Raw genomic sequence first — 21,091 nt, forward strand, 5'->3', positions numbered from 1 at the left:
GACAGGTTACGCGAAAAGGTGAAGATTAATACACGCGATCTCCTGCACATTGCGAAGCTAGGCGGCCCATCCTATCTGCAGTTGAAGCGAGTATTGATGCTAGAATAGTGGACACGTATAATGTATTAGCTATGCAGGATCGTGGTAGGAAAGTCCTCTCTTCTAATAGGGATTCTGGCAGAGCAGAGTGAGGTGTCGATGCGGGGAAAAGCAGTGCTGTTAAATATTCGATTAGATATGACCTTGTTCTCTAGTCTTTACGCAGTAGTTTTGCTCTCTCAAAATAGCACATAATGAGTGCGTTGGCTGGCTACATTCTTGTTTTGTGAGTATCACTTGTAACGATGTTATATGCCTATATATATATTATACTACACTAGAATAATCAGTTCAGATTATTCTCGTGCTTACCTTTTGCTGGTGGGTTGGCTGCGGCCGAGTGGTTGTCGCGTAGTATCGACTTAGTGGGTATTGGTGCCCACCTCCATTACATCACTCACCACAGCTGTACTGTAATGTATAGAAGTACCGCTAAATAAACAGGCAAGCTCTATATTAGGTGAAGGAAACTGTATGACGATTTCGTTGGCCTATAATATAATCCACAGCACGCATTAAATACTGTTCGAGATGTCCTTTCTAACCTAAGTCTCTAATTAATAAGTAGCCTTTACTAACCTATTAATAGCGCCGTAGGAGCTTCACATGCTGCGAACACAATATTGCTAAGTTACTAAGAGAATCTAGAATAGCGAACTGACTTAACTTTACTAAGTGCCTAGCCCAGGTCGCTCTTAATCGCCTATACTAGGAATAATATATTATTAATTAAGTTTTATATCATTTAATATCCTACTTTTATCTAGCTATAAGTTATATACTCGTAACTATTACTATTTAATAAATAAAGTCCTAGCTATCTATCGCTATATTTTAATAAAGTAAACCTCGCTTATAATATACTCTAAACGCTACTATATTAATTTCAAGTTAGTAAGTATTAATAGATAGATAGAATTAGTAAAAGGTTCTTCGTCTAAGTTTTTAATAACTTGCTATTTACTTATTTACTATTTATTATGTAATGGGCTGCGCCCGTGGAGTGAAAGCACGTGATTGTATCACGTGCCTATACCACGTGTCCATATCACACCGCTTAAGTTAGAATCTACTCGTACGAAGAGTAGAGAAGCAAGGTATAAGGAGAGAGGTGTCGTACAACAACTTAACTCTTCTTATCTTTCTTCTTCTGTACTATAGGCTAATGCAAACTCGTTCGAAGGCCTCTTCGCCCATAACATATTAGCCTTTAGGTATCTTAATACGATACTGTTAGAGATTAGATAATATAAAACTACGACGTAACTTATAAGAACGCTATAGAGATTCTAGCTTATAAACTAACTATAGAAGCTAATAAGGTCGCAGCCTTAATAAAAGGTATACGTAATAAGGGTAAAAAAGAAGAGAGGTTAATGTTACACGGGGTTGGGTGCTGATACTTCTCTAAGCTCGGTCCGGGTTAGGGCGAGTGAGATGGGATGAAGAGCTCCGTGAGGTTGTCTGGCGATTCGTAGTGGAAAAGAGTTATGGATGTAACCGGGTTTGACAACGCTAATCTATTGGATAGACTAACATGTAACTATCTTGTGAAGTAACAATACTAGTAAGAAAGTACAATTTGAGTTGACCACACCGAGAGTAATAATGAAATCCATCCATCCTTATATCCTCATTGCTTCCAGTCCTGCCATCTTGCCCATCTCTCCTTGGCGAGATGGTAGAGATGGCACTGCCATCTCTCGGCGTCCTGCCATCTCAGATGGCTGGCCTTGGCGAGATGGCACATCACGTGACTCCGAGCCCCGCGATGATCCATTACCTTTTGACGTGGACGTCCCTAGGCTTTCAGCCGTCTCGTCATTTGTCAAGGAGAGAATCCTTCTTGTTACTTGTAACAGTTAAGTTTAAGCTCTAATACTACGCATCCGACGCCTACCTCTACTAGACGTAAGACTTCGTCGTCTAGAGGCTAGCTAGAGAGTTCTATATTAAGTAATATAGTTACCCCCCGTCGCAGCAGCCGCACGAGAAAGTAGAGATAGTTTAAGGGTTAAAATATAGAATCTAGATGCTCACCTATACACTTAGATTCTATAGTTAAGAGGTTAGATAAGTTAGTAGCTTAAGAAGTTTAGTATTATAATTTCTATTACTAGTTAGCTCTCTAACCACAAGGGAGAGGTCGCTTAATAGAGCTAAGCTCGTAGGTTAAGAAGATTTATGCTAGTGCACAGAGTAACTCTTATACTAACGTTATAGTTTAGCTTATAGAGTATAAGATAGGGGGGTACGCTATATATAGTAAAGGACGGCACGGAACGAAAAATTTAAAATTTAAGAAAAAAAAACCCCCCTCAAGCTTCTTATCTACTCCTCTCACTCCCTCCTCCCGCTGCGACAGTGCAGGCAGAAGCTAGGAAAGAAGCTTACGATGTCGTCCACCACTGAAGAACTTGTGGGTGTTACTCCCCCTCTTCCGGTTCAGTAGTGTAAGGTTCTTAACTACGAATATCTTGTAGAGAAAGTGTAAAGCTGAAGCAAAGTCAAAGTACCTGTTGTTCTTATCTCGACGCAGGGTTCTTTCGCTTCGCAGGGGGGAGGTTACAACAATACTACTCGCTTCCATAAATATCCATGCTTGCAATGACGTAACGCACTAGTGCCCCACCCCCACTACAGCCATTGGATCTGGACCATACATAAGGATCGTATCAGCTGCGATGGCGGCATTTTAAAAAAAGTTCAAACCTACCTATACGATATTGACTGCCAGTCTGTAAAATGGCGCTTCCGCTCGGAATCTTCCTAGGCGGCTGCGTCATCGCGATTCCTGTCGTTACAGGCGTCGCGCAGGGCGTCGAGCATCAGAAGAAGCAAAACGAAGAAGCCGCCAATGAGTCGCGCATGTGGAAATTCAACTGTCTGGTGGCATGCGATGACCCTGATCCAATAGCAAAAGAGGAGGTGGACCACGGTATTCTGGTTGTGCGCCACGACAAAGTTTGGGTCGTGCCGAGGGACGCGGATGACAAACCCATGTGGCCCGAAGGCGTGGATGGAGAGGGCAAAGAGCCACTGCATGCATTTGCGGGCTTCTACATTGCGTATCCGGATGAAGACCGCAATCCACCGGAGCGAGGATTAGTGAGCACTATCAGTGATGATCCGCCCATGCTCAACTGGATATACTGCGACAAAACCACATACGAGTTACGGTACTCGAATCGTACCGGTAGTATCATGCATCACATCGGTGTCTGGGACTGGTCAGAAGATGAGAGCCATCTCACTTTTGACGGCTGGGAAGGTTTCGTTGTTATTGACGAGTGGGATGGCGCTGACGAAGACCCTTCAACGCCTTGGGGGAGAGAAGGTCTGCGATGGGCCGTGTACTTTGACAAAGACGATAACGGTCTAAAAGGTCGGAGGAAAGAAAGAGATATGTTTGAAATTAGTCTGAAGAGGAGGATACAGAGTGCAGAAGAGCAGCTCAAGCAAAACGAGGCGGCAGAGAAGAAGATGCAAGTCAAGAGTCGGGGTGGACTCAGTACATCATTTGCGGCGCCACAGAAGGAGAGAGATAAGGAGTGGGAGAAGAAGTTTGGTCAAAAGGCAAGAGAGGAGTTGGAGAAGAAACTAGCGAGAGATAAAGAAGCAGGAGAGGGACCGCAGTGGGAAAGAGGTGAGGTTGGGAAAGAAGTCAACTAAATGAAGGCTTTTTCTTAGAACGATACCTCTATCGAAGCTTATCCAGTTTTGATCAAGGCCGGAATTTGTACTCGTACGATCGCGGGCCGTTTTGAATACCCTACGAGGACTTTTTCCGAGTCATGATGCTCCTTGCAGATACATTCTGGAAATCCAAAGATGACCTATATCAGTGGTCAGGCAGGCGCTTGCTGATATCGTTATATAAACTCGCTAATAGATGTGACGGGGTCATATATACAAGTACCTACATGATAAATTCCAGCATAGGAGACATTACGTTAAATATCATCGAATATCCTCTAAAGACCAGACATCAAACAGAATAAACATTCCCGAGGGTGAATGAAATGCTCTATACCAAATCCAAATAACTTCGCTAATCATAACATGTTCCTGCTCAGAGTAATACAATTGAATTTGCCAAAATTAACTGAGTTACAATATAACTGTTGATTAGGTAGGTTACGAATGACTACTAAAGAGCCCGCTAGAGACAGCACAAAACAACCCAAAACTATGAACAAACAAACTCCAAAAACCATGTGCCCTCCCAACTAAGTCTTTCACGCAGCAGGCTTCCTCGTCTCAAGCTTCCTAGGCGCCCTCTTCGCGGCAGGAGGAGCCGATGCTTTAGCAATACCGTTATCATTAGCGGCATTAGGAGTCTGCTGATTCAATTTCCTTGGCTTTCTCCTTGCCTTTGCCGTTGAAGTGGTGGAACCGCTTTCTTGGCCGTCGTTGAATGAGACACGCTTCGTCTGAGTAGGTCGAGGCGTATTTGCTGTTTGAGATTTTGGCGGTGAAGATCTAGTTTGGGTACTTACTGCAGGTTTTTTGGAGGACTGTTGAGTTCTTGGTGGCTGCTTTTGTTGAGTGGGTTGAGAGTTGGTGTTGGAAGTCGATGGCTGAGGTTGCGATGCCGATTGGGGGTTCGCTGGCCCTCTTGTTGTGGATGGCCTTTGGGAACGAGGCTTCATGGACTTAGGTTCTTCTTGGGGGGTAGCATTGGACGATGCGCCTTGCTGATTTCCTTGTTTTGATGGCTGCCTGCTCGGGGGATTTGGTCGCTGGTTTTGAATTTGGGAAGGCTGCTGACTTTGTTGTTGTGTCGGCTGTTGGTTCTGAACTGGAGCTTGTGGATTTGGTTTCTGTTGGCTCTGTTGTTGCTGCTGCTGAGTTTGTGGTACACTCTGCTGTTGCTGGTTCTGCTTTTGTCCTCCCCAGGGGTTCATCGATGCACCTAGTCCTCCAAGTCCCACCGCACCACCCATACCTTTCGCTGACGGCATACTAGGCATGCTTGGAATTTTGGGTCTCCAACTTGTCATATCCTTGACTGACTGCGACCAAGACTGCGGCATCTGGTCTGGTGCATCGTTCTTCATCTGCTCCAGCTCTTCCCTAGTGGGCGCTTGCGTTTCCTTTGTCTGCATGATCATCTTCTCCAAAGCTTTCCTTTGTGAAGATGAAGCTTTGATGTCTGGAAGGAAGTCACCAACCACACCTTGAACTCCGTGACTTGCCATCTCTCCGAGATCCCAAAAAGGCCCGGACATGGCACCGTACACTGAACCGACACCACCTCCAATTAGACCAGTTACTGTAGACACCAAGCCCCCAACCAGTGCACCAGTCAGTTTTCCGAGGGTTACACCTGGTTGTACGCCCAATCCAGCTCCAGCAGCCAATCCCTGAAAAGCACCGGACTGTGTGTATTTTGCTGCTTTTCCGAAACTCTCAGCTTCGATTTCTTTGTTGATTGCTTTGGCTAAGATTTTTTCTCTTGCTTCCGCATCGGCAGCGCCATGTGCTGCTTGTCTGAGCTCCCATGCTTTTTGTCCTGCTTGTAGAGCCATACTGGCGGATACGCCAGCATTTTGCTTGATTTCGTACTCGGGAATGGTACCGTGCGGAGTATCGTCATTATTATTGGCCTGGCCCTTTGCGGGCTTTGGCTTAGATTCTTTTTGTGCTTGTTTTGGCGGCATTTTGTTAGTTTGTGATGTTCGGAGATGTTGTCAAGGGTCCAGAAGCCGACTGATGTTATGAGGGTCGGCACTATGTGTGACAGCGCGAGTACGGTAGCACTACGTCATACAAGATCGTCGTTGGTGCACGCATGTGGCAATTGACAACCTGTTTTATTAAGGCGGGTAACACGTGTTTGACAGGCCATGTAAGGATAGCCCTCTGAGCCTTTCGGGACCGGGAGTCGGACTACGGTGCGCTTGACATTGATTCGTGGGTGTACTAGCCTGGCATGACGTCGGTGGTCTAGTGGTGGTTTCTGCTCTAGTCTCCCGTCCACAAGCCACACTAATCGTGCCTTTAACTCTAAGAGCTGTTCCATTACCTGCCGGTGGTGACCCTGTGAATAGATAGGGTTTGTGGTGAAGCAGTTCGCCGTCTATTTCCACTAGCTTTCCCGAAGATAGAACAAGAAAAAAAAGTGACTTTTCAGACTCAATTGTCGCTGCTTTTCCTATATTATCTAAATTTATCATTTCGACCACATCAAGCTTTCTTTGTAGCATCCCCAGTTGCTCCGCCATCCTTGCCGCCTCTCAACTCCTTGTTCGTCGCCTGAATCAATAATCTTCGGTAGCTTGTCAAACTAGGTGTTCCATCGTTGGTAACCTCGAGAATAAGATGCAACAATTGACCTTGCACAACAGGTTGCTTGCTTGTGAATTCCACGGCGGATTTCTGTGGTGGCGGAAGCGTAATTTCAACTTTTCTCCCCTCATTGTCCAACTTTTTGATTGCCAACTCCGCGACTTCAGCGTCTACCCACCATTGGGTAGCCGTAGGCTCACGGTAGTGCCACCATTTGAAAGTCAGCTTGCCTTCATTGGGATCATATGTACCTGAAGCATCGAGCGTAATAGCAGATCCAGCCTCGGCAGTGATTTGAGCGGGAGCGAGGCCCTTGAATCCACTAATGTTGATCACGGGATGGTGATTTGCTTTTGCAAAGTCTGACTCCATGGTCCATTTGATGCGCGCAGCAAAATCGTTCTGGAAGGCATCGCGCCAACGCCAAATAGTCGCATGGTTGGATGTGTAAGTCCTATCACCGACCTGAACTCGGTCCGCTGCATCGCTGTAGTGGTTGCTGTTGACGCCTTCGCTGCTGACATCTGTACGATTATACCTCCCACCCCAAGAGCCGTAGTGCGGGCAATCAGGGACGCCCAAGCCATTCTGAATGAGGTACAGAAATGTGGGTGTATCTCCCTCAGGGATAAAAAGATAGTCAGGATATGCGCTCCCAAGAGGGCCTATCTGGATATTCTCCTTGATCCAGCTCTTTTCCATCTTGGTAAAGTCGGGGCCACCTTGGTCGAAACCATAGTATCTGTCGCCAGAAATGCCAGTCCATGCAGCCAAGCCATACTGGTTCCAGCCATGGACCGAGGAAATGTAGAACACATCTGGAAAGTTGTTCCGGATCCACACACCCGTGTCGTCCTGGTCAGAAATAGCGTAGACGCGCAGACGCGAAAGCAAGCGCTTGGAATCGTCCGGGTCGTAATCATCATCAACCTTCAAGAGCGCCTGAGCAAGCGTGTTGGTTCCGCCCCAGCAGAGGATCCACAGCGGCTGGATGGATGGTGCAACAATGCGGTCGTACAAGAGCTGTCCGCCAGCAGATAGTTCTGTTCCGGTGCCAACAGCAGACATTCCATATGTCTGCATTGCATCAGCACCATCCCAGCTAGACATGTCGCATGTTTGGGTTTGAGTATAAGCTTACCTCGGCACCCTTCCTGATAAGGCCACGCAGATGATCCGCAGTCGGGTATTGCCATTTCGGATGAACATGCTTATTTAGATTATCGACAGCGCCGGCATATGCATCGATAATCTTCTCCATGTCTTCCGGGTGAACCTCGTTCTTCATCCACGTGCTTGTGCATGCTATGAGGCCCTCTGTTTCAAACTCATTCGAGTAGAGGAGATATCGACACATTGATTCAGCATCGTCAGGCTCATTTGAAATGTCCGACAAGACGATGACGCGGGGTTTCTGCTCATAAGTTTGGAGCCGTTCAGTTGCCATGCTGATGAACTCAATGGTGTACGAGAGGGAAGTGTGGAACAAGGAAGTTAGGGTTTCTGGAGGGAGCTCAATGGTATCATGTGTCGGGGATTGCTATGGTTACCGCTGCTGTTTAGCTATCACGTCTCACAAGGTGGGGCGTTGATGAACGAATGTGGCACTCTAGGCACTTCCTGCCGTCTGGAAGCCACGCCGGCTGCACTTGCCTATGCACAGCTGTACGACACACTTCACTAGCATCTCCAGTTTTCACCCCTCATGAGCCACCACCGAGACATTCTATTCTCTATGCAATACTCGCCACTACAGGCATTGTTCAGGATAGCCGTTCCCGCGATCTACTAGCAGTTGCGGGGCTTAGATGGCTGCGCCATAATTAGGCCGCATTGAGCCGTGGCGCTCAGCCTTGCGTGCGACCCCCTTAAAGTAGAATGCATGAGCAAAACACCCAGTTCGCCATCGACAAGATGTCGCTGTATCCACCTCGCCTTTCAGGCGTCCAGAATGACGTATCGGTGTCACCGGGCTGTGTTGTTTAGCCTATTGCGAACCGAGTGTGAATACGCCTTCACATGTAGATCCTTCAAGGCAGGCTGTGTACCCCAACATATCATCACTCTTATATATAAAGATTGTCTTACGCTCCCGTCTACAGCAACAGTTTTGTAACAAACACACAGCCAGAAGTTTAAAATGTCTTCTATTCAAGATCAGCTTCAACAAGCGGCCCACCAAAACGAGCAGCTGCTTCGTGGCCTCGAAGAAACCGACGCTGCCCCCTCACAGCTCAAGCAGCAAAATGACTACATAACCGACCTCGACTCTCAAATCCAGAAAACAACAGGTCGGGTAAAAACACTAAAGGATAAAGCAAAGGTCGAGCTCAAAGAACATGAAAAGTATCGCGACTCAACCTTTCGGCGTTTCGCCCACAAAGCAAGCGGCAAGAAGGAGAAGTTTGCTGAAAAGGCTGCCAAAGAAGAGAAAGACTATTTCGACGCGATACAAGAGCAAAAAAGCGCCGAAGACGAACTAGCATACACCAAGCAACTGCGCGATGAAGCCGAGAGGCGGAGACAAGAACTCTCCACCCAAGCCCAACGCTATGAAAGTCTCCAAGCCCAACTCGATGCCCTCTACAACTCCATCTTCGCCGGCCACACACCCGAATTTCCAGATGAAGATCGCAAAGAAGAGGCTTGCAATGCCGCTCTCGCACACGTACAACATATAAGCCAGCGTCTCGAGCGCGAACGCCACATCCTCTTCCTCCTAGGTCAAACCTCACTGAAGCTCTCCGCGGCCCGCACATCCCTCGAGCACGCCTACGGCATGAGCCAATTCGACATGTTCGGCGGGGGCACCATGGCCAGCATGCAAAAGCTCAACGATCTCGAGCGCGCCGAAAGCGCCATGGCCCAAGTCCGCATGCTGCAAGACCAAATCACACAGGTCGCGCCCGAAATACCCACACTCGGCCATCTCAACATCGCCAGCGGCAGCATCTTCTCCGACGTCGTCTTCGACAACATCTTCACCGACATGCGCATGCACGAGGAAATCAAAGACTCCATCGCGCAGGTCGACCGTGCTGGAAAAGCCTGTGGCGATATCATCCGCCAGCGCGAGCACCTCGAGCATACTCTGCAGGCCGAAGTCCAGCAAGCTCAGACCCTGCTGCAGAGCGCGCGCCATGACTTGCAGAAAGCGCGAGAGGAGGCGTTCAAGAGGGTCCTGCATGGTGCTGCCGCGCCTCAGTTGCGTTCCATACCCGTGGGTACTGTTGAGGCTCCTCCCCCCGAGTATGCGCCGCCTGATGGCTCACCGCCCGGGTACTCGGGCTAGGTATGTAGCCAGGGGGCAACGTGTTGGGGGGGCGATTATGTGCATATGTGATACTGGTAGGTACAATGGCTAGAATGCTTAAGTCTAAGGGATTCTAGACTAGGGTTACTTGTACATTAGATATAACGATTCTCACGTGCTTGATTAGACAGGGAGTGTAGTATTCCAATGACTCGGTTTAGCGGCTGCTACTACTACTAGTTAGCTCAATTGTATTTACAAAGCTTCTAGTGCAACGGTTGTTTGTTGTTCTGCATGGGTGTTTCATCTTTACTTAACACGCATGATCTTGTTTATTTTTTCGTGAATGGCCTTTGGTATATATGTCCTTTTATATGTGGTGCACGGTTAAAAGAAACATGAGCTTGGTCTTGGTGCCTTCCCCTTGAGACGTGAAGGATCTCGACGTGTCAAGTACTTATCCACAGCTCGGCTCTTCGTCGGTGATGCTAGATAAACATGACTTTTGTTTTGTGGTAACTAGTTATGAGGTCGGAAGCATGAATAGAGAAGATGACGAGTAAGTGCATCGGGTATAGTAGCGAAAGAAAGTCTAGTTTTGGGACAGCACTCGAGTCATCCAGGCACACTTGTGAAGAGAGTATCCCAAATAGAAGAATAGGTATGTAGGTAATGCAGTAGCATCAGGTAGCTATAAGAGGAGCCGCTAATAAGAAAATGAATATATACAGTATAGGTCACGGTGACTGCTCTACAATTCGCCACCTTTGCATTTCCCGCCAGCGAAATTCCTTCTACGCGTGACCATTAACCATCTAGATGAAAGCCTCCGCGAGGGCACTTTCAAAGGTTCCGTCCCTAAAGGATGGTGTTGCAGCCCCAAAGTCCGTGGTCTGGATCGCGTTGCGTGCAGCAGCCGTCATGCTGTCCCATGCAATTAGCGGCTGCTGACCACCAAGGTCGTTAGTGGCGATGAGCTGATGATTCAATGGCCAGGAAGCCCGGTATCCAATCTTGGGTCGAGTTCCCTGCAACGATGGGCTGGTTTCTTTTTGGTAATCACCGTGTGCGGAAATAGCAACGCCGCGAATAGTGGCAGTGGTGGAGGCTGCTGAGAGCCAGACAACAATGTTTTCCCAGTCGTGGCGGTGACCGAGGCCACCTGAGGGCGAGTCCTTGGGCATGTACCACGAGTACATGATGGCGAAGGCACCGTTGTAGGTTGTAGAGCGGGCGTAAACTTGGCCGGTGCTGGAACTGCAGCCGCTATTTTCACCGCCACTGGGGTTGAGACCACCGCTATTAGAAGAATCAGCATCAATGGTATTTTAGGTTTAGGAGAAAGGCGGACCTAGTGTCTCCTGCGGCGTTAACGGCAGGAAAAGGGACACAGCCGTTGAAGACCTTCAAGAAAGGCTTGTACTTGAGCATAAGCTGTCCAACAAGACCAGATGGAACGGTCTCGGGGAAGGGAACCACAGCATCGTGTGCAATGACTGCGCGGCTTTCGAGGCTGACGGGGGAGGAGAGGACGACACTCGCAACTGCGAGGAGCTGGAGGGGCAGACTTCGGAGGCCGAGCATGTTGGTTCTCAGTGTAGTATACTAGGGCAAGAAATACAGTCTTAAGAATAGATACAGTCCAGTTGTCAGAAACCTATGTGTTGCTGAAGCCGGGGATAGTCTTGTTCTTTATACTGACGCTTTGGCACTGTGCCGGTCACATGTCCCATACTAGTCAGTGAAACAAGCACCGCATAGTGTTGTTCTTTCCTTGGGTTTCCGGGTCATGCCTTGTGGTTTTGGCGCTCGCATGGAGCGGAAGATTGTCTATGCATCCTTCCGGCACTTTGGTAGGGCACATGGGTTACTGTGTAGACATCCATTGGCCAATGCGTAGGTACAGGATTGATATGGACGTTGACAGCGGCCTTGTTGCAGTTCATAGCTATGCGGGGCAAGCAGCGACTCAAGGACCGCATGAGTACCCTCGGAGAAGGGCTCTATAGAAGGCAATCCGTTATGTCGATCCAAGTAACCTTGCATTAGACATATTAGGCATGGCTCCCATTGTGGCGAATCAGATGCAGTGCACGTGCACGGGTGCGATTGAACAAGTGATTTGTGGGGCAGGGACAACGTTTTAGGCAGGTGGAGGGAATAGCGGATGCAACGCAAGGTCAAAGTAAGAAAGGTGTACGGCGGTATTCTTGGTAGATGGATAAACGTGATAGGTGGGCACGAAGCCATTGGAGGGTTTGCACGTACCTGCAGCCACAGCAAGATGTGATGGATGCCCACGATACGCCTGCCACGCAACCCTTCATCCAAAATGTCTCCAGATAGTGCGGCACTCCCCTACGGGCGGCGTCTTGGGCCCAGGCAGTATCTCACGGAGCAAGTCGTTAATATCGAGTCCATGTTCCACGCAATCGTGCCATTGCCTTGGATAGCCCAGGCTTACTTCCTCAAAACGCGTATTGTCGATCCAATCTGTCCTCCTGATATGTAAATGGCCAGACACGACCACTTTGGCATTGAACCTATTGTGCCAATTCTCTGTCCGCTTGGTGCCGCACCAGAGCGAAAACCGGGGAACCTTGGTCAGCTTCACAAGATCTTCTCGCAAAGGCCAGTGCCCGACTATGATCAGAGGGACGTCTGGGTGCGCAGCCACAGCCGCTTCAAGCTTCTTCTCCGTCTTGTCTACAAGGGCATTGCACCATTCAATTCGCGACGAGTAGGGGTCTGGATGTAGTAGGTGTTCGTCGGTCGCTTCAATGTCTTGTTCTCTGGCCCACGCGAGCGCATCTTGTAGTTTTACCCAATCCGGACGAAAGCTGTAGTCGTACAGCGTGAAAATGGGCGCAATCAGACATGGTCCTCCCTCGCCCTGCCACAGCATGTAGTCATCCTCAGGCGTGAGAATGCCGAACTCGCGAGCAATTTCCACACACTCCATGTATTTTGCCTCGCCTCTTGCGCCGTTCTCCTTGTTTGTAGGCAATGTGTATAGCTCATGATTTCCCGGCACCCAAAAGACGTTCTTGAAGCATTCCTTGGCCTTTGTGAAAGCCATGCGACAGTGCTCAGCCGTCTCTCCGACATCGCCGCAGAGGATCAAGTCATCGTGCGGGTGGGGGATGAGCTTTTCCAGGGCTTCGCGGTTGCCTTTGAAGGAGAGGTGGATGTCGCCGATGGCCCATAGGCGGCTCAGTGGAAGCGTTGCGGCGGATGGAGGGGTATTTGGCGGGGAAGGTGTTCTGGCAAAGTCTGCGGCTGCGGTTTCTGCGGCTGCGAGAAGAGGGTCCATGACTGGCGGTTGGATTTGAATAAAGATGGCGTCGAAGTTTCAGTACGTCTGCGTCAGCACGACCAAGGTATAACTATGGGATTTGCTCTGTGTGTTGGTGAAGCCTCATTATGTCATCCCGCACCCCAGGAAACGCGTGTTCGCCGTCGCGACAATGCTCGCCAACCCGCCGAAATTCATTTGTCGGGAACCCGGACACCGAAACTAGCGGGTCGGGCCATATAGCGGGTGCTATATATGTAGACATGATATCAATTTCTTTACGCATAGAAACTGTACGAGCTAGGTTATTACTCATAACTGCACTCATTTGTAAAACAGATTCCATTCTAGCAGTGCTGTTCTTATCTGTCAAGCATGACCAGTTGAAGCCTGTCTACCGTTCTATGCATCGTGTTCAGTGCTGCGAGTGGATCAAGGCTGACATGCGCCCACTTCGACAACTGACCACCATGACATATTACCCGGCTCCCCAATCCCGCAAGCACATTTATGCGGAACACAAATATAGGTGGCCGTGCATAATCCGCGGAATGTAGTTTTCCTGAAGAGACAGAGAATGCGTGTTTGTTCAGGTACATGAACGCAAAGTAGGCAAACCTTTAGTAGTCTTGCTCCATTTTCGGAGACTGACATGTGTTGCAGATGCGTGCAGATGTCGATCAATTTTTCCAGTCTGCTGTGTATCATGCTCAATACTTTTGAGGCAGCAAAAGAAGCGTTTATGGTTACTCTCATGTACGCCCTCGGCAATCCTACCTCTATTCGCCCGCAGTGACGTAGTAGTGCTCCCACGCTGCAGCCCTTGAGGAAATAAACAATTGCTGGATGCAACAACACACACTAACGGCAAAGGCTGTAGACAAAGGCTGTAAGCAATGACAAAACAGTAACCAAAGTTATAAGCTTGACGCCCGGCCAACTACTCCTGCATCGCGGGTTAACTTGATGAAGGAGCTAATGCATGTATCGGGATCAATACCATCGCATGAGCCGCCCTGAGGCACCAGGAACACGCAACCAACTTGATCGGATTCGACAGCCATACATGCATCATGGCTGCACAGTCTGAATCAGGGATCAGTCATACTCAAATCCTATAGCCAAACAATCCGTTTTATGCTAGCATTGGCGCTGTCGGCTGAGCAATCAAGGTCAAAGGGTGGGGACTGGTGATGCAATACTTCCATCTGCCATGGCACCTTGCGGTGGGATCAGCAGCCTCATGCAACTACTAGTATATGTGCATGTGTCGAAAGATTTTGGACCAAGGGAGCAAGTGTTGTTCGGATTCACTCTCGCCTCAATCTTTGTCGTTTCCACCATGTCGAGCATTATTCCCGTTGATCTGCTGTCCTTTGCGACAAACCCCTCGTACCTAAACAGCATCGTTTCGACAAACCCCTCGAATCCAACCACGATTGAATTCCTCTCTTATGATTCCAGCTTTGCTTCAATACTTGGGGGAAATGCGACGGCACGACAGTTATATAACCTAGATTACTCTGCTTTCCACGAAGCAGGCGTATACAGCAAAGATACCCAAAAGATTTATACAACGAGTGACTGGGCGGGTGACTTGTCCAACCCCATCAATGTAACCACCATCGACCTAGCAAACAACTACTCCATCTCCTCAATCAGATACCCTTCTCTGTCCGAACCCAACGGGGGAACAGCGTACTATCCTCCAGGCACACAAGTCAACTCATCCACACCACCATACATACTATACTGCGACCAAGGCGACCTAACCAATCCTGCAAGCCTTGTTAGCGTAGATCCCATCACCGGCTCCTCAACCCGCATTCTCACAAACTTTCTTGGGCGAAATTTCAGCGGCTTGAATGACGTGCGTCAACACCCTGTTACCGGCGATGTCTGGTTCACCGACACCGACTATGGCTACTACAAGGGTTTCCGGCCACCCCCCAATCTTCCTAAGCACGTGTACCGTTTCTCCCCCTCGACGGGCGAAATCAAAGCTGTCGCAGGTGATTTCTTCCAGCCGAATGGACTTGAGTTTAGCCCAGACTACATGACGCTTTATGTATCCGACTCCGGGGTTTACCAAAACGACACAGACCTTACACGTCCTTCTACAGTCTATGCATTCGATGTTATCGATGATGCCAAGTCTTTAGCAAGCAGACGCACGTTTGCATATGTGGATACTGGGATCGCTGATGGGCTGCACACAGACACCGAGGGCAACTTGTGGGCAGGCTGTGGAGATGGCATAAATGTCTGGAATCCAGCTGGTACTTTGATTGGTAAGGTTTGGATTGGAGTTACTAGTAACAATTTTGCATTCTTGTCGGGGGCTATGCTCATTTTTAGTAATCAGCAGCTGTGGCTTGTTGAGAATTTGAAGGCCGTAGGAAGAGAGGTTAGCAAGGACTTTGGAGCGTGAAGAGAAGGCAGGTCATGCATGGCATGAGAATAGACTATACAGTTAGATTGCAATTACGATTCCAGAACTGGAAAATGGAGCCTTGAGGACCTCCGAATCACGTACTGCAAGGCCTTTGCAGTTATCCTTGCGTAGAGGAATGATATTTATAAAAATTTAGAATCAATGTCATCAAAGTTGAACTGGAGTGGCAAGGAGGAAGGCAGTATCACATCTCACGCGTTCTCGATCATTCCTTGGCGTTCCACTAGCTTTGTCATCCGCTAGCGTCCGCTCCGGTGAGCTTCGCGCGCATCGCGACATTTTACACCGTCCGCGCGCGACAACCTCACCATCCCCATCGTCCCTGCCCCATCAACCGATCGATATCGACATCTAAATCTCGATACGCATACGCTTTCCGATCGTCGTCACTAAAACACCATATCCCATAGCGACACGCACGCGCAACATCCGCAAACATGGCCAACTACCTCGCCTCCATCTTCGGAACCGAGCAGGACAAGGTCAACTGTTCCTTTTACTACAAGATCGGTGCCTGCCGCCACGGGGACCGCTGCTCGCGAAAACACGTCAAGCCATCGTACTCGCAGACCATCCTGCTGCCCAATCTGTACCAGAACCCGGCATACGACCCCAAGAACAAGATGAATGCGCAGCAGATGCAGATGCACTTTGATGCCTTCTACGAAGATATTTGGTGTGAGCTGTGCCAGTACGGGCTGGTAGAGGAGCTCGTTGTTTGCGACAACAACAATGACCGTACGTTCCCTACACCTTTTTTCCCATTTATGCATGGCGACTCTATGCTAACTTTGCTGGAACAGATCTAATTGGCAACGTCTACGTACGTTTCAAGTACGAAGAGGACGCCCAAAAAGCCTGCGATGCCCTTAACAGTCGTTGGTACGCCGGTCGCCCTATCTACTGCGAACTCTCGCCCGTTACCGATTTTCGCGAAGCATGTTGTCGACTTAACAGCGGCGAGGGCTGTGTGCGCGGTGGCTTTTGCAATTTCATTCATCGCAAAGAACCGTCTGCGGAGCTGGACAGGGAGTTGGACATGTGCACGCGAAAGTGGCTTAAGGAGCGCGGCCGTGATGCCAGGAGTATGAGCAGGAGTCCTACACCGCCCGCTACTGCTGCTAAGAACAGGTTTTGATTGGGAAGAAGAAGAGAGGCTTCTGAAGGTTGTTGAGGAGGTGGTGATTAAGAGTGCATATAGGAATTATCAGGAGTTTCTGGCGTTAAAACATGCCCGCGCAATTTTCTTCGGGATACGTTGGACTTTGATACCATCAGCGGGCATTGCGTTGTTTTGGCACTCAAAATATGCATATTTGTAGTATACGAATTTAATGTGGAAGAAGAGACATGTAATGTATCTTTTCCATCCACTTGCTTGTCATTTTCAACTATACTTATATCGGATTCACAGGAAGAAGAATCACATATGTACACATGCATATACAAATGCATGTAAGACGATTTATGCAACTATGTATGTGTGTGCTTGAGAAAACAAACTAGAATCGGTATTCGTGGTCATATCAATCAAGACCTGGTATCATGTACAAAGAAAAGAGTTAAAAAAAAAAGGAGAACACGTAGACTCAATGCTCGGCATGCCAGATGTCCAGTTGCAAAGACCAGTCCCAGCCAGTTCAAACCCAGCCTCAGAAAAAGAGCAACGCTGGAAACCCCCCGCTCCCTTTCCCAAGTCCTTATACCCTTGAAAAGACGCCGAATACCCCGTTCCGGACCCTCCCGGAAAAGAGAGAACTCCACGCTCCCGCTCTCTATTCATGTTCGTACACCGCAAAAAATAAACAGCCAAAAAAAAAGATTCACCAGAAGGGAAAAAAAAAACAAAAAAGAAAAAGTGGGGGGTGTTGAACCACCACCCCTTCCCTCAAAAAAAACACAACACTTTCTCAAATAATCCCCCGTGACTTGAGTACCAAAACCGTCGTCACAACCGCCGCAACAAGCAGCAGCAATCCGATCCAAAATGCCCAGCAGATCCATGTGCGGTGGCGCTCTTTCCGCTTCTGCCGCACGAGCCACGAGTCTCTGTGTGAGGCGTCAGCCGTGATGGTGGTTACGAACTTGAAGCGCGAAGAAGGGCGACCGCTGAGTGAGAGGGAGAGGGTGGAGATGTTTGGGGCGCGGAAGAAGGGGCGGAAGGGGGAAGGGGGGTTGGAGGCGCGGTGGTGGATGCGTGGGGGAGGGTCGAGGGGGGAGTGGTGGGGGGAACATGTTGTTGATGTTGGTGATGATATCGATGACGGGGAAGTGGAGGTGGAGGTGTGTGGTAGTTTAATGTTTGAGCCGGTGAAGTTTGGGCGGAGGAGAGGTTTTGTCGAGGGAGTTTTTTGGAGGGTTGAGCGGCGTAAGGCTTTGCTCTTTCGTTTCTCCTTTACGGGGGGTTTCGAGGTGTCGTCGGGTTCTGAGGAGATTTCGGCGGAGAGAGGCGAGAGCGGACTCGTTATGGTGGAGCCGGAGAGGGATGCCAGGTGGACCATGGGTGGTTGTCCCGGAGAGGACATTGGAAAGTGTATTTGTGATAGGGGGGACCCGAGAGACAATGGTACAGGGGTAAAAGAAGAACTGCTTGCCACGTACGGGTGCTTTGGGCTTTGGGCCGTCATGAGCTGCTTCTCCAAGTCATCTTGGTGTACGGCTGTGCTGAAGCGTTTCCAGAATTGAGGATCGCGGATCATGGTGAAGGCTCTGTGGTGAGCATTCGGAGTGGAGTCGTGATGAATGGTAGGATATATATCGTGACGAGAGACAAGCCAAGGCAAACGAGTGAAGTGACAAGTTTCGATGTGTATCGCGCATGCGACAGTGACACTGTAGTCGATGGTTTGTGGTGGAAAATCTTATTCAAGTTTTGGGATGTTGGTGAAACCTGGATTAGGTGTAGTACCCAATCCGAAATGTGTAGCGATGGGAGAGTTTTTTGCCAAACAGCAAAGTGCGAGCCATGCGACGGAAGAGCGGAAGTCGGTGTATATATCGTCGATTCCAAAGACCCCGCCTCGTCAAATAGCGGGAGAGGCACAAATAGAAACACAGGGCGTCCACTGTGAAATATTGCACTGTGACATGCGAAATAATCTGTGGAGAAGGCGACTGGACTAGGGATCCTAGGATGGTGTAACGTGAAACAGTCACCAACGGAACGTGACAACCGCAATGGTCCGCAGAGTAGAAGTAGTTTGGATGAAGAATAGGCGAAAAAAAAAGAAACAACAGTCGGTAACCTGAGGTGATTAAGAAAGAGTAAGGTGTAGGTTGAAGGAAAATGGGAGAAGAAAATATGACTGGAGGCGAATGGGGGTTCTGGGGGTAGTATTGCCATGATGAAGACCCTGCCAGACAGGCTGCTGAGATGCGCTCAAACAACAATGGGCGGGCCTTTGGCCGCATCTGACCATTATGATGTAACTTAGGTTGTCTAGACACCGTATAGCCGGGTGTTAAAACAGATGTTCGGTATGGTCACTATAGGTGCGAGAGGGGTGCTGGCTCTCGTGCGTTTCGGGCGGGTTGGGGTGTAACCAATGGGAGGCAGCACGGTCCCTCGGGGGCCCCAGGCAGACCCGATGCATAACACACGACGTTAAGACGCGGGAGATTGCTGGCGATGTGTCCGTGATGGGGAGACACGGCTATGATTGGGAAGGCCAAGTGAGACGATTGCATCCGTCGCGTGCAGTGGTGCGGCTCTTCAGTTTTGAGTCGCCAGGAGAGGATTGTACATATGTGCCTGTGTTCCCTCGCTCTTCTCATCCATTGTCGCACCTCCTCGCCAGTTGTAAAGACAAAAAAAACCAAAAGAAAGGTCGCGCGGTCCACGTGCGCTTCAACTGCCGATGGCTTCCCCAACGCATGCCACGTTTTGAAACAATGGGCTAGACGCAAAACATCCCATCGCTGGCAGGTCTGCAGCCTTGATGGATGGCTCACCGTAGTAAGCCCAAGCGCGGGTCCCGTACTACGTACGTACTCCTACGCGTCGTTCAACTTTCCTTTTGCGCTTGCGCATGCTGTTGGGCTTTTCCCATCCCCAAACCCGGCCATTGCAACCTTGTATATACTTACATACATACACACACTCTCTCTCATCCCATTTTCAGTTTAATTGCTATACTTTGAGCATTTTCTGGGGCTGATCCGCGTCATCAACGTGACGCGAACATGGCACACGAAGCTTTGCCCTTTTGGCTCGTCAATGTGCCAAAGGACCAGTGGCCGAGCGAGTGCCCGGACTTCCTAAAGGATTGCAGCGACAAGGATAAGGCAATCATTGGGATGCCGGACGGCGAGTACAAAGTATTGACATGGGACCAGGTGCGGGAGATTGTCCGTACGGTTATTGATTCACATCCGATAGGCGAGATGCTAACAGCCCCCGCAAGAGAGCAACCGTGTCGACAAATTCCATCGCCTGCCGAGCGAGCTGCGCCGCTATCGGCAGTTTACCTACAGGCTCGAGAAGGACTATGGCAGCATCATGAGCTTCATAGTCAACGAGCGTCTCAAGTGGGATACCATGGAACCCCGAGGCGAACCATTTCAGTTTAATGGTACGACGGGGTGCAGTATTCGCTTGGCTGCTACCGCTGTCTAACCGTGTTCAGAGGACATCAAGATCCTGTATAACGACTGGCCCTATGGCATCGACCCAGACATTGTCCACCTCGTCGTCTGGACCAAATTTGAACTCGAAGACGACCCCGAGACGGGCTTGTGTACTGAAGCATCCAAGAAGCAGATTGAAGACTACGTGCAAAAGACGTTTGCGTCAAAGGTCAAGGAGGTGGTGTGGTTCAAGAACTGGAAGAGCCTGAAGAGCGTGCATGCAGTGGAGCACTTTCACGTGATGCTCTACAAGCCAGACGCGACCTTTCTAAAGCACATTACAAATGACGATGTACCTATGTCGGCTAGGGTGGTTGACGAGTAAGCAGAAGAGTGTGCGACGATTTGGTTCGCCGTCGGATATACTTACCTGACAAGGCCTGCGTTCACTGCGGTTTGTCACGTATTTAAAACGGAACATATGTACATACTTATGTACTTGTGTACTTTACTTGCAGGCGTGCGGCAGGGAATCAGCTCTGGTGTACACAATGGGTGAGTTTTGCGGCCAGCTCGGAATATGCCCAAATTGGTCAGTGCCGTACTTATTACCAAAAGCAGACAAGTCCTTCCCCATCTCAACTCCTCCTCACCACGGTTGTTCTGCTTATTTCGGCCAAATCTCTAACAGATATGGATGAAGCAGTTTCATAAGGCCAGAAAAGAACCTAGACCCTAGATGGCTCGGATTCGACGAGAAATAGGCAAGTGCGCAGTAGAAATGTCGTAGTGGCTGTTTAAAATAACCATGGAAACGGTATTGTGTTGGGCAGACGCTGTTGTTTTGATATGGAAATTTGACAAATGCAGCATTCGTTACTTAGGCCAGGATTCCCTGTGTGTTTGGTGGTATTGACTAAGTACGTCACAAAACGGCGGTACATACTGCCAGATTAGACTGTGCAACCATTAGAGCCCGTAGCCGCGGGGTGCTACACGTATTGTCGCTATTGCTTTCACGTGTATTTCACAGTAGGAAGTATCCAAGTAAAGTCGGTATTTGGCCGAAAGCGGACGCTCTGCCACTCGGCGCCTACAGCCTTGTTATCGGGGTGCTGGCAGCCAACGAGGT

General features: G+C 49.2%; 11 protein-coding genes across 11 annotated transcripts; 5 read left to right on the forward strand and 6 right to left on the reverse strand.

The window, feature by feature from the left end:
- The first annotated feature begins 2,739 nt into the window (after positions 1–2,739).
- On the forward strand, positions 2,740–4,169 carry COCSADRAFT_36635 (uncharacterized protein). Its single transcript, XM_007701565.1, has one exon. The coding sequence runs from the start codon at positions 2,845–2,847 to the stop codon at positions 3,769–3,771; it is 927 nt and encodes a 308-aa protein (XP_007699755.1). The 5' UTR covers positions 2,740–2,844; the 3' UTR covers positions 3,772–4,169.
- A 168-nt stretch (positions 4,170–4,337) lies between these two features.
- COCSADRAFT_181231 (uncharacterized protein) lies at positions 4,338–5,762 on the reverse strand (the record flags this gene model as incomplete). The annotated part of the gene is made up of 1 exon (XM_007701767.1): positions 4,338–5,762. One exon carries the CDS (start codon positions 5,760–5,762, stop codon positions 4,338–4,340), a length of 1,425 nt encoding a protein of 474 aa, XP_007699957.1.
- Positions 5,763–6,223: 461 nt separating this feature from the next.
- COCSADRAFT_142137 (uncharacterized protein) lies at positions 6,224–7,950 on the reverse strand. Its single transcript, XM_007701768.1, has 2 exons — positions 7,532–7,950; positions 6,224–7,467 (listed from the first exon to the last, which is right to left on the reverse strand). The coding sequence occupies exons 1-2, from the start codon at positions 7,835–7,837 to the stop codon at positions 6,289–6,291; spliced, it is 1,485 nt and encodes a 494-aa protein (XP_007699958.1). The 5' UTR covers positions 7,838–7,950; the 3' UTR covers positions 6,224–6,288.
- Positions 7,951–8,420: 470 nt separating this feature from the next.
- COCSADRAFT_36637 (uncharacterized protein) lies at positions 8,421–10,053 on the forward strand. The gene has a single exon (XM_007701566.1). The coding sequence runs from the start codon at positions 8,531–8,533 to the stop codon at positions 9,680–9,682; it is 1,152 nt and encodes a 383-aa protein (XP_007699756.1). The 5' UTR covers positions 8,421–8,530; the 3' UTR covers positions 9,683–10,053.
- Positions 10,054–10,458: 405 nt separating this feature from the next.
- Positions 10,459–11,227, reverse strand: COCSADRAFT_89541 (uncharacterized protein; the record flags this gene model as incomplete). The annotated part of the gene is made up of 2 exons (XM_007701769.1): positions 10,459–10,942; positions 10,995–11,227. 2 exons carry the CDS (start codon positions 11,225–11,227, stop codon positions 10,459–10,461), a joined length of 717 nt encoding a protein of 238 aa, XP_007699959.1.
- A 568-nt stretch (positions 11,228–11,795) lies between these two features.
- On the reverse strand, positions 11,796–13,117 carry COCSADRAFT_320632 (uncharacterized protein). Its single transcript, XM_007701770.1, has one exon. The coding sequence runs from the start codon at positions 12,954–12,956 to the stop codon at positions 11,967–11,969; it is 990 nt and encodes a 329-aa protein (XP_007699960.1). The 5' UTR covers positions 12,957–13,117; the 3' UTR covers positions 11,796–11,966.
- Positions 13,118–14,203: 1,086 nt separating this feature from the next.
- COCSADRAFT_36639 (uncharacterized protein) lies at positions 14,204–15,466 on the forward strand. Its single transcript, XM_007701567.1, has one exon. The coding sequence runs from the start codon at positions 14,281–14,283 to the stop codon at positions 15,367–15,369; it is 1,089 nt and encodes a 362-aa protein (XP_007699757.1). The 5' UTR covers positions 14,204–14,280; the 3' UTR covers positions 15,370–15,466.
- Positions 15,467–15,683: 217 nt separating this feature from the next.
- Positions 15,684–16,833, forward strand: COCSADRAFT_199489 (uncharacterized protein). Its single transcript, XM_007701771.1, has 2 exons — positions 15,684–16,131; positions 16,197–16,833. The coding sequence occupies exons 1-2, from the start codon at positions 15,831–15,833 to the stop codon at positions 16,529–16,531; spliced, it is 636 nt and encodes a 211-aa protein (XP_007699961.1). The 5' UTR covers positions 15,684–15,830; the 3' UTR covers positions 16,532–16,833.
- Positions 16,834–17,234: 401 nt separating this feature from the next.
- On the reverse strand, positions 17,235–18,190 carry COCSADRAFT_320659 (uncharacterized protein). Its single transcript, XM_007701772.1, has one exon. It carries the CDS (start codon positions 18,090–18,092, stop codon positions 17,304–17,306), a length of 789 nt encoding a protein of 262 aa, XP_007699962.1. The 5' UTR covers positions 18,093–18,190; the 3' UTR covers positions 17,235–17,303.
- COCSADRAFT_320658 (uncharacterized protein) lies at positions 18,191–18,918 on the reverse strand. Its single transcript, XM_007701773.1, has one exon. The coding sequence runs from the start codon at positions 18,802–18,804 to the stop codon at positions 18,289–18,291; it is 516 nt and encodes a 171-aa protein (XP_007699963.1). The 5' UTR covers positions 18,805–18,918; the 3' UTR covers positions 18,191–18,288.
- A 516-nt stretch (positions 18,919–19,434) lies between these two features.
- Positions 19,435–20,690, forward strand: COCSADRAFT_320687 (uncharacterized protein). Its single transcript, XM_007701774.1, has 4 exons — positions 19,435–19,744; positions 19,797–19,964; positions 20,019–20,514; positions 20,666–20,690. The coding sequence occupies exons 1-3, from the start codon at positions 19,576–19,578 to the stop codon at positions 20,342–20,344; spliced, it is 663 nt and encodes a 220-aa protein (XP_007699964.1). The 5' UTR covers positions 19,435–19,575; the 3' UTR covers positions 20,345–20,514; positions 20,666–20,690.
- The last annotated feature ends 401 nt before the right edge of the window (positions 20,691–21,091 follow it).

This window comes from Bipolaris sorokiniana (genome assembly GCF_000338995.1).
Source record: "Bipolaris sorokiniana ND90Pr unplaced genomic scaffold COCSAscaffold_7, whole genome shotgun sequence".
NCBI classification, from domain to species: domain Eukaryota; kingdom Fungi; phylum Ascomycota; class Dothideomycetes; order Pleosporales; family Pleosporaceae; genus Bipolaris; species Bipolaris sorokiniana.

Bases quoted from the DNA above. Each gene is read 5' to 3' on its own strand.
- COCSADRAFT_36635 (XM_007701565.1), top strand. From the start codon at position 2,845: ATGGCGCTTCCGCTCGGAATCTTCCTAGGCGGCTGCGTCATCGCGATT.
- COCSADRAFT_142137 (XM_007701768.1), bottom strand. From the start codon at position 7,837: ATGGCAACTGAACGGCTCCAAACTTATGAGCAGAAACCCCGCGTCATC. The intron at 7,468-7,531 runs GTAAGCTTATAC...GATGCAATGCAG, and splicing joins TTATCAGGAAGGGTGCCGAG to ACATATGGAATGTCTGCTGT.
- COCSADRAFT_36637 (XM_007701566.1), top strand. From the start codon at position 8,531: ATGTCTTCTATTCAAGATCAGCTTCAACAAGCGGCCCACCAAAACGAG.
- COCSADRAFT_320632 (XM_007701770.1), bottom strand. From the start codon at position 12,956: ATGGACCCTCTTCTCGCAGCCGCAGAAACCGCAGCCGCAGACTTTGCC.
- COCSADRAFT_36639 (XM_007701567.1), top strand. From the start codon at position 14,281: ATGTCGAGCATTATTCCCGTTGATCTGCTGTCCTTTGCGACAAACCCC.
- COCSADRAFT_199489 (XM_007701771.1), top strand. From the start codon at position 15,831: ATGGCCAACTACCTCGCCTCCATCTTCGGAACCGAGCAGGACAAGGTC. The intron at 16,132-16,196 runs GTACGTTCCCTA...TTGCTGGAACAG, and splicing joins TTGCGACAACAACAATGACC to ATCTAATTGGCAACGTCTAC.
- COCSADRAFT_320659 (XM_007701772.1), bottom strand. From the start codon at position 18,092: ATGATCCGCGATCCTCAATTCTGGAAACGCTTCAGCACAGCCGTACAC.
- COCSADRAFT_320658 (XM_007701773.1), bottom strand. From the start codon at position 18,804: ATGCGGCCAAAGGCCCGCCCATTGTTGTTTGAGCGCATCTCAGCAGCC.
- COCSADRAFT_320687 (XM_007701774.1), top strand. From the start codon at position 19,576: ATGGCACACGAAGCTTTGCCCTTTTGGCTCGTCAATGTGCCAAAGGAC. The intron at 19,745-19,796 runs GTACGGTTATTG...AGCCCCCGCAAG, and splicing joins CCAGGTGCGGGAGATTGTCC to AGAGCAACCGTGTCGACAAA. The intron at 19,965-20,018 runs GTACGACGGGGT...AACCGTGTTCAG, and splicing joins CGAACCATTTCAGTTTAATG to AGGACATCAAGATCCTGTAT.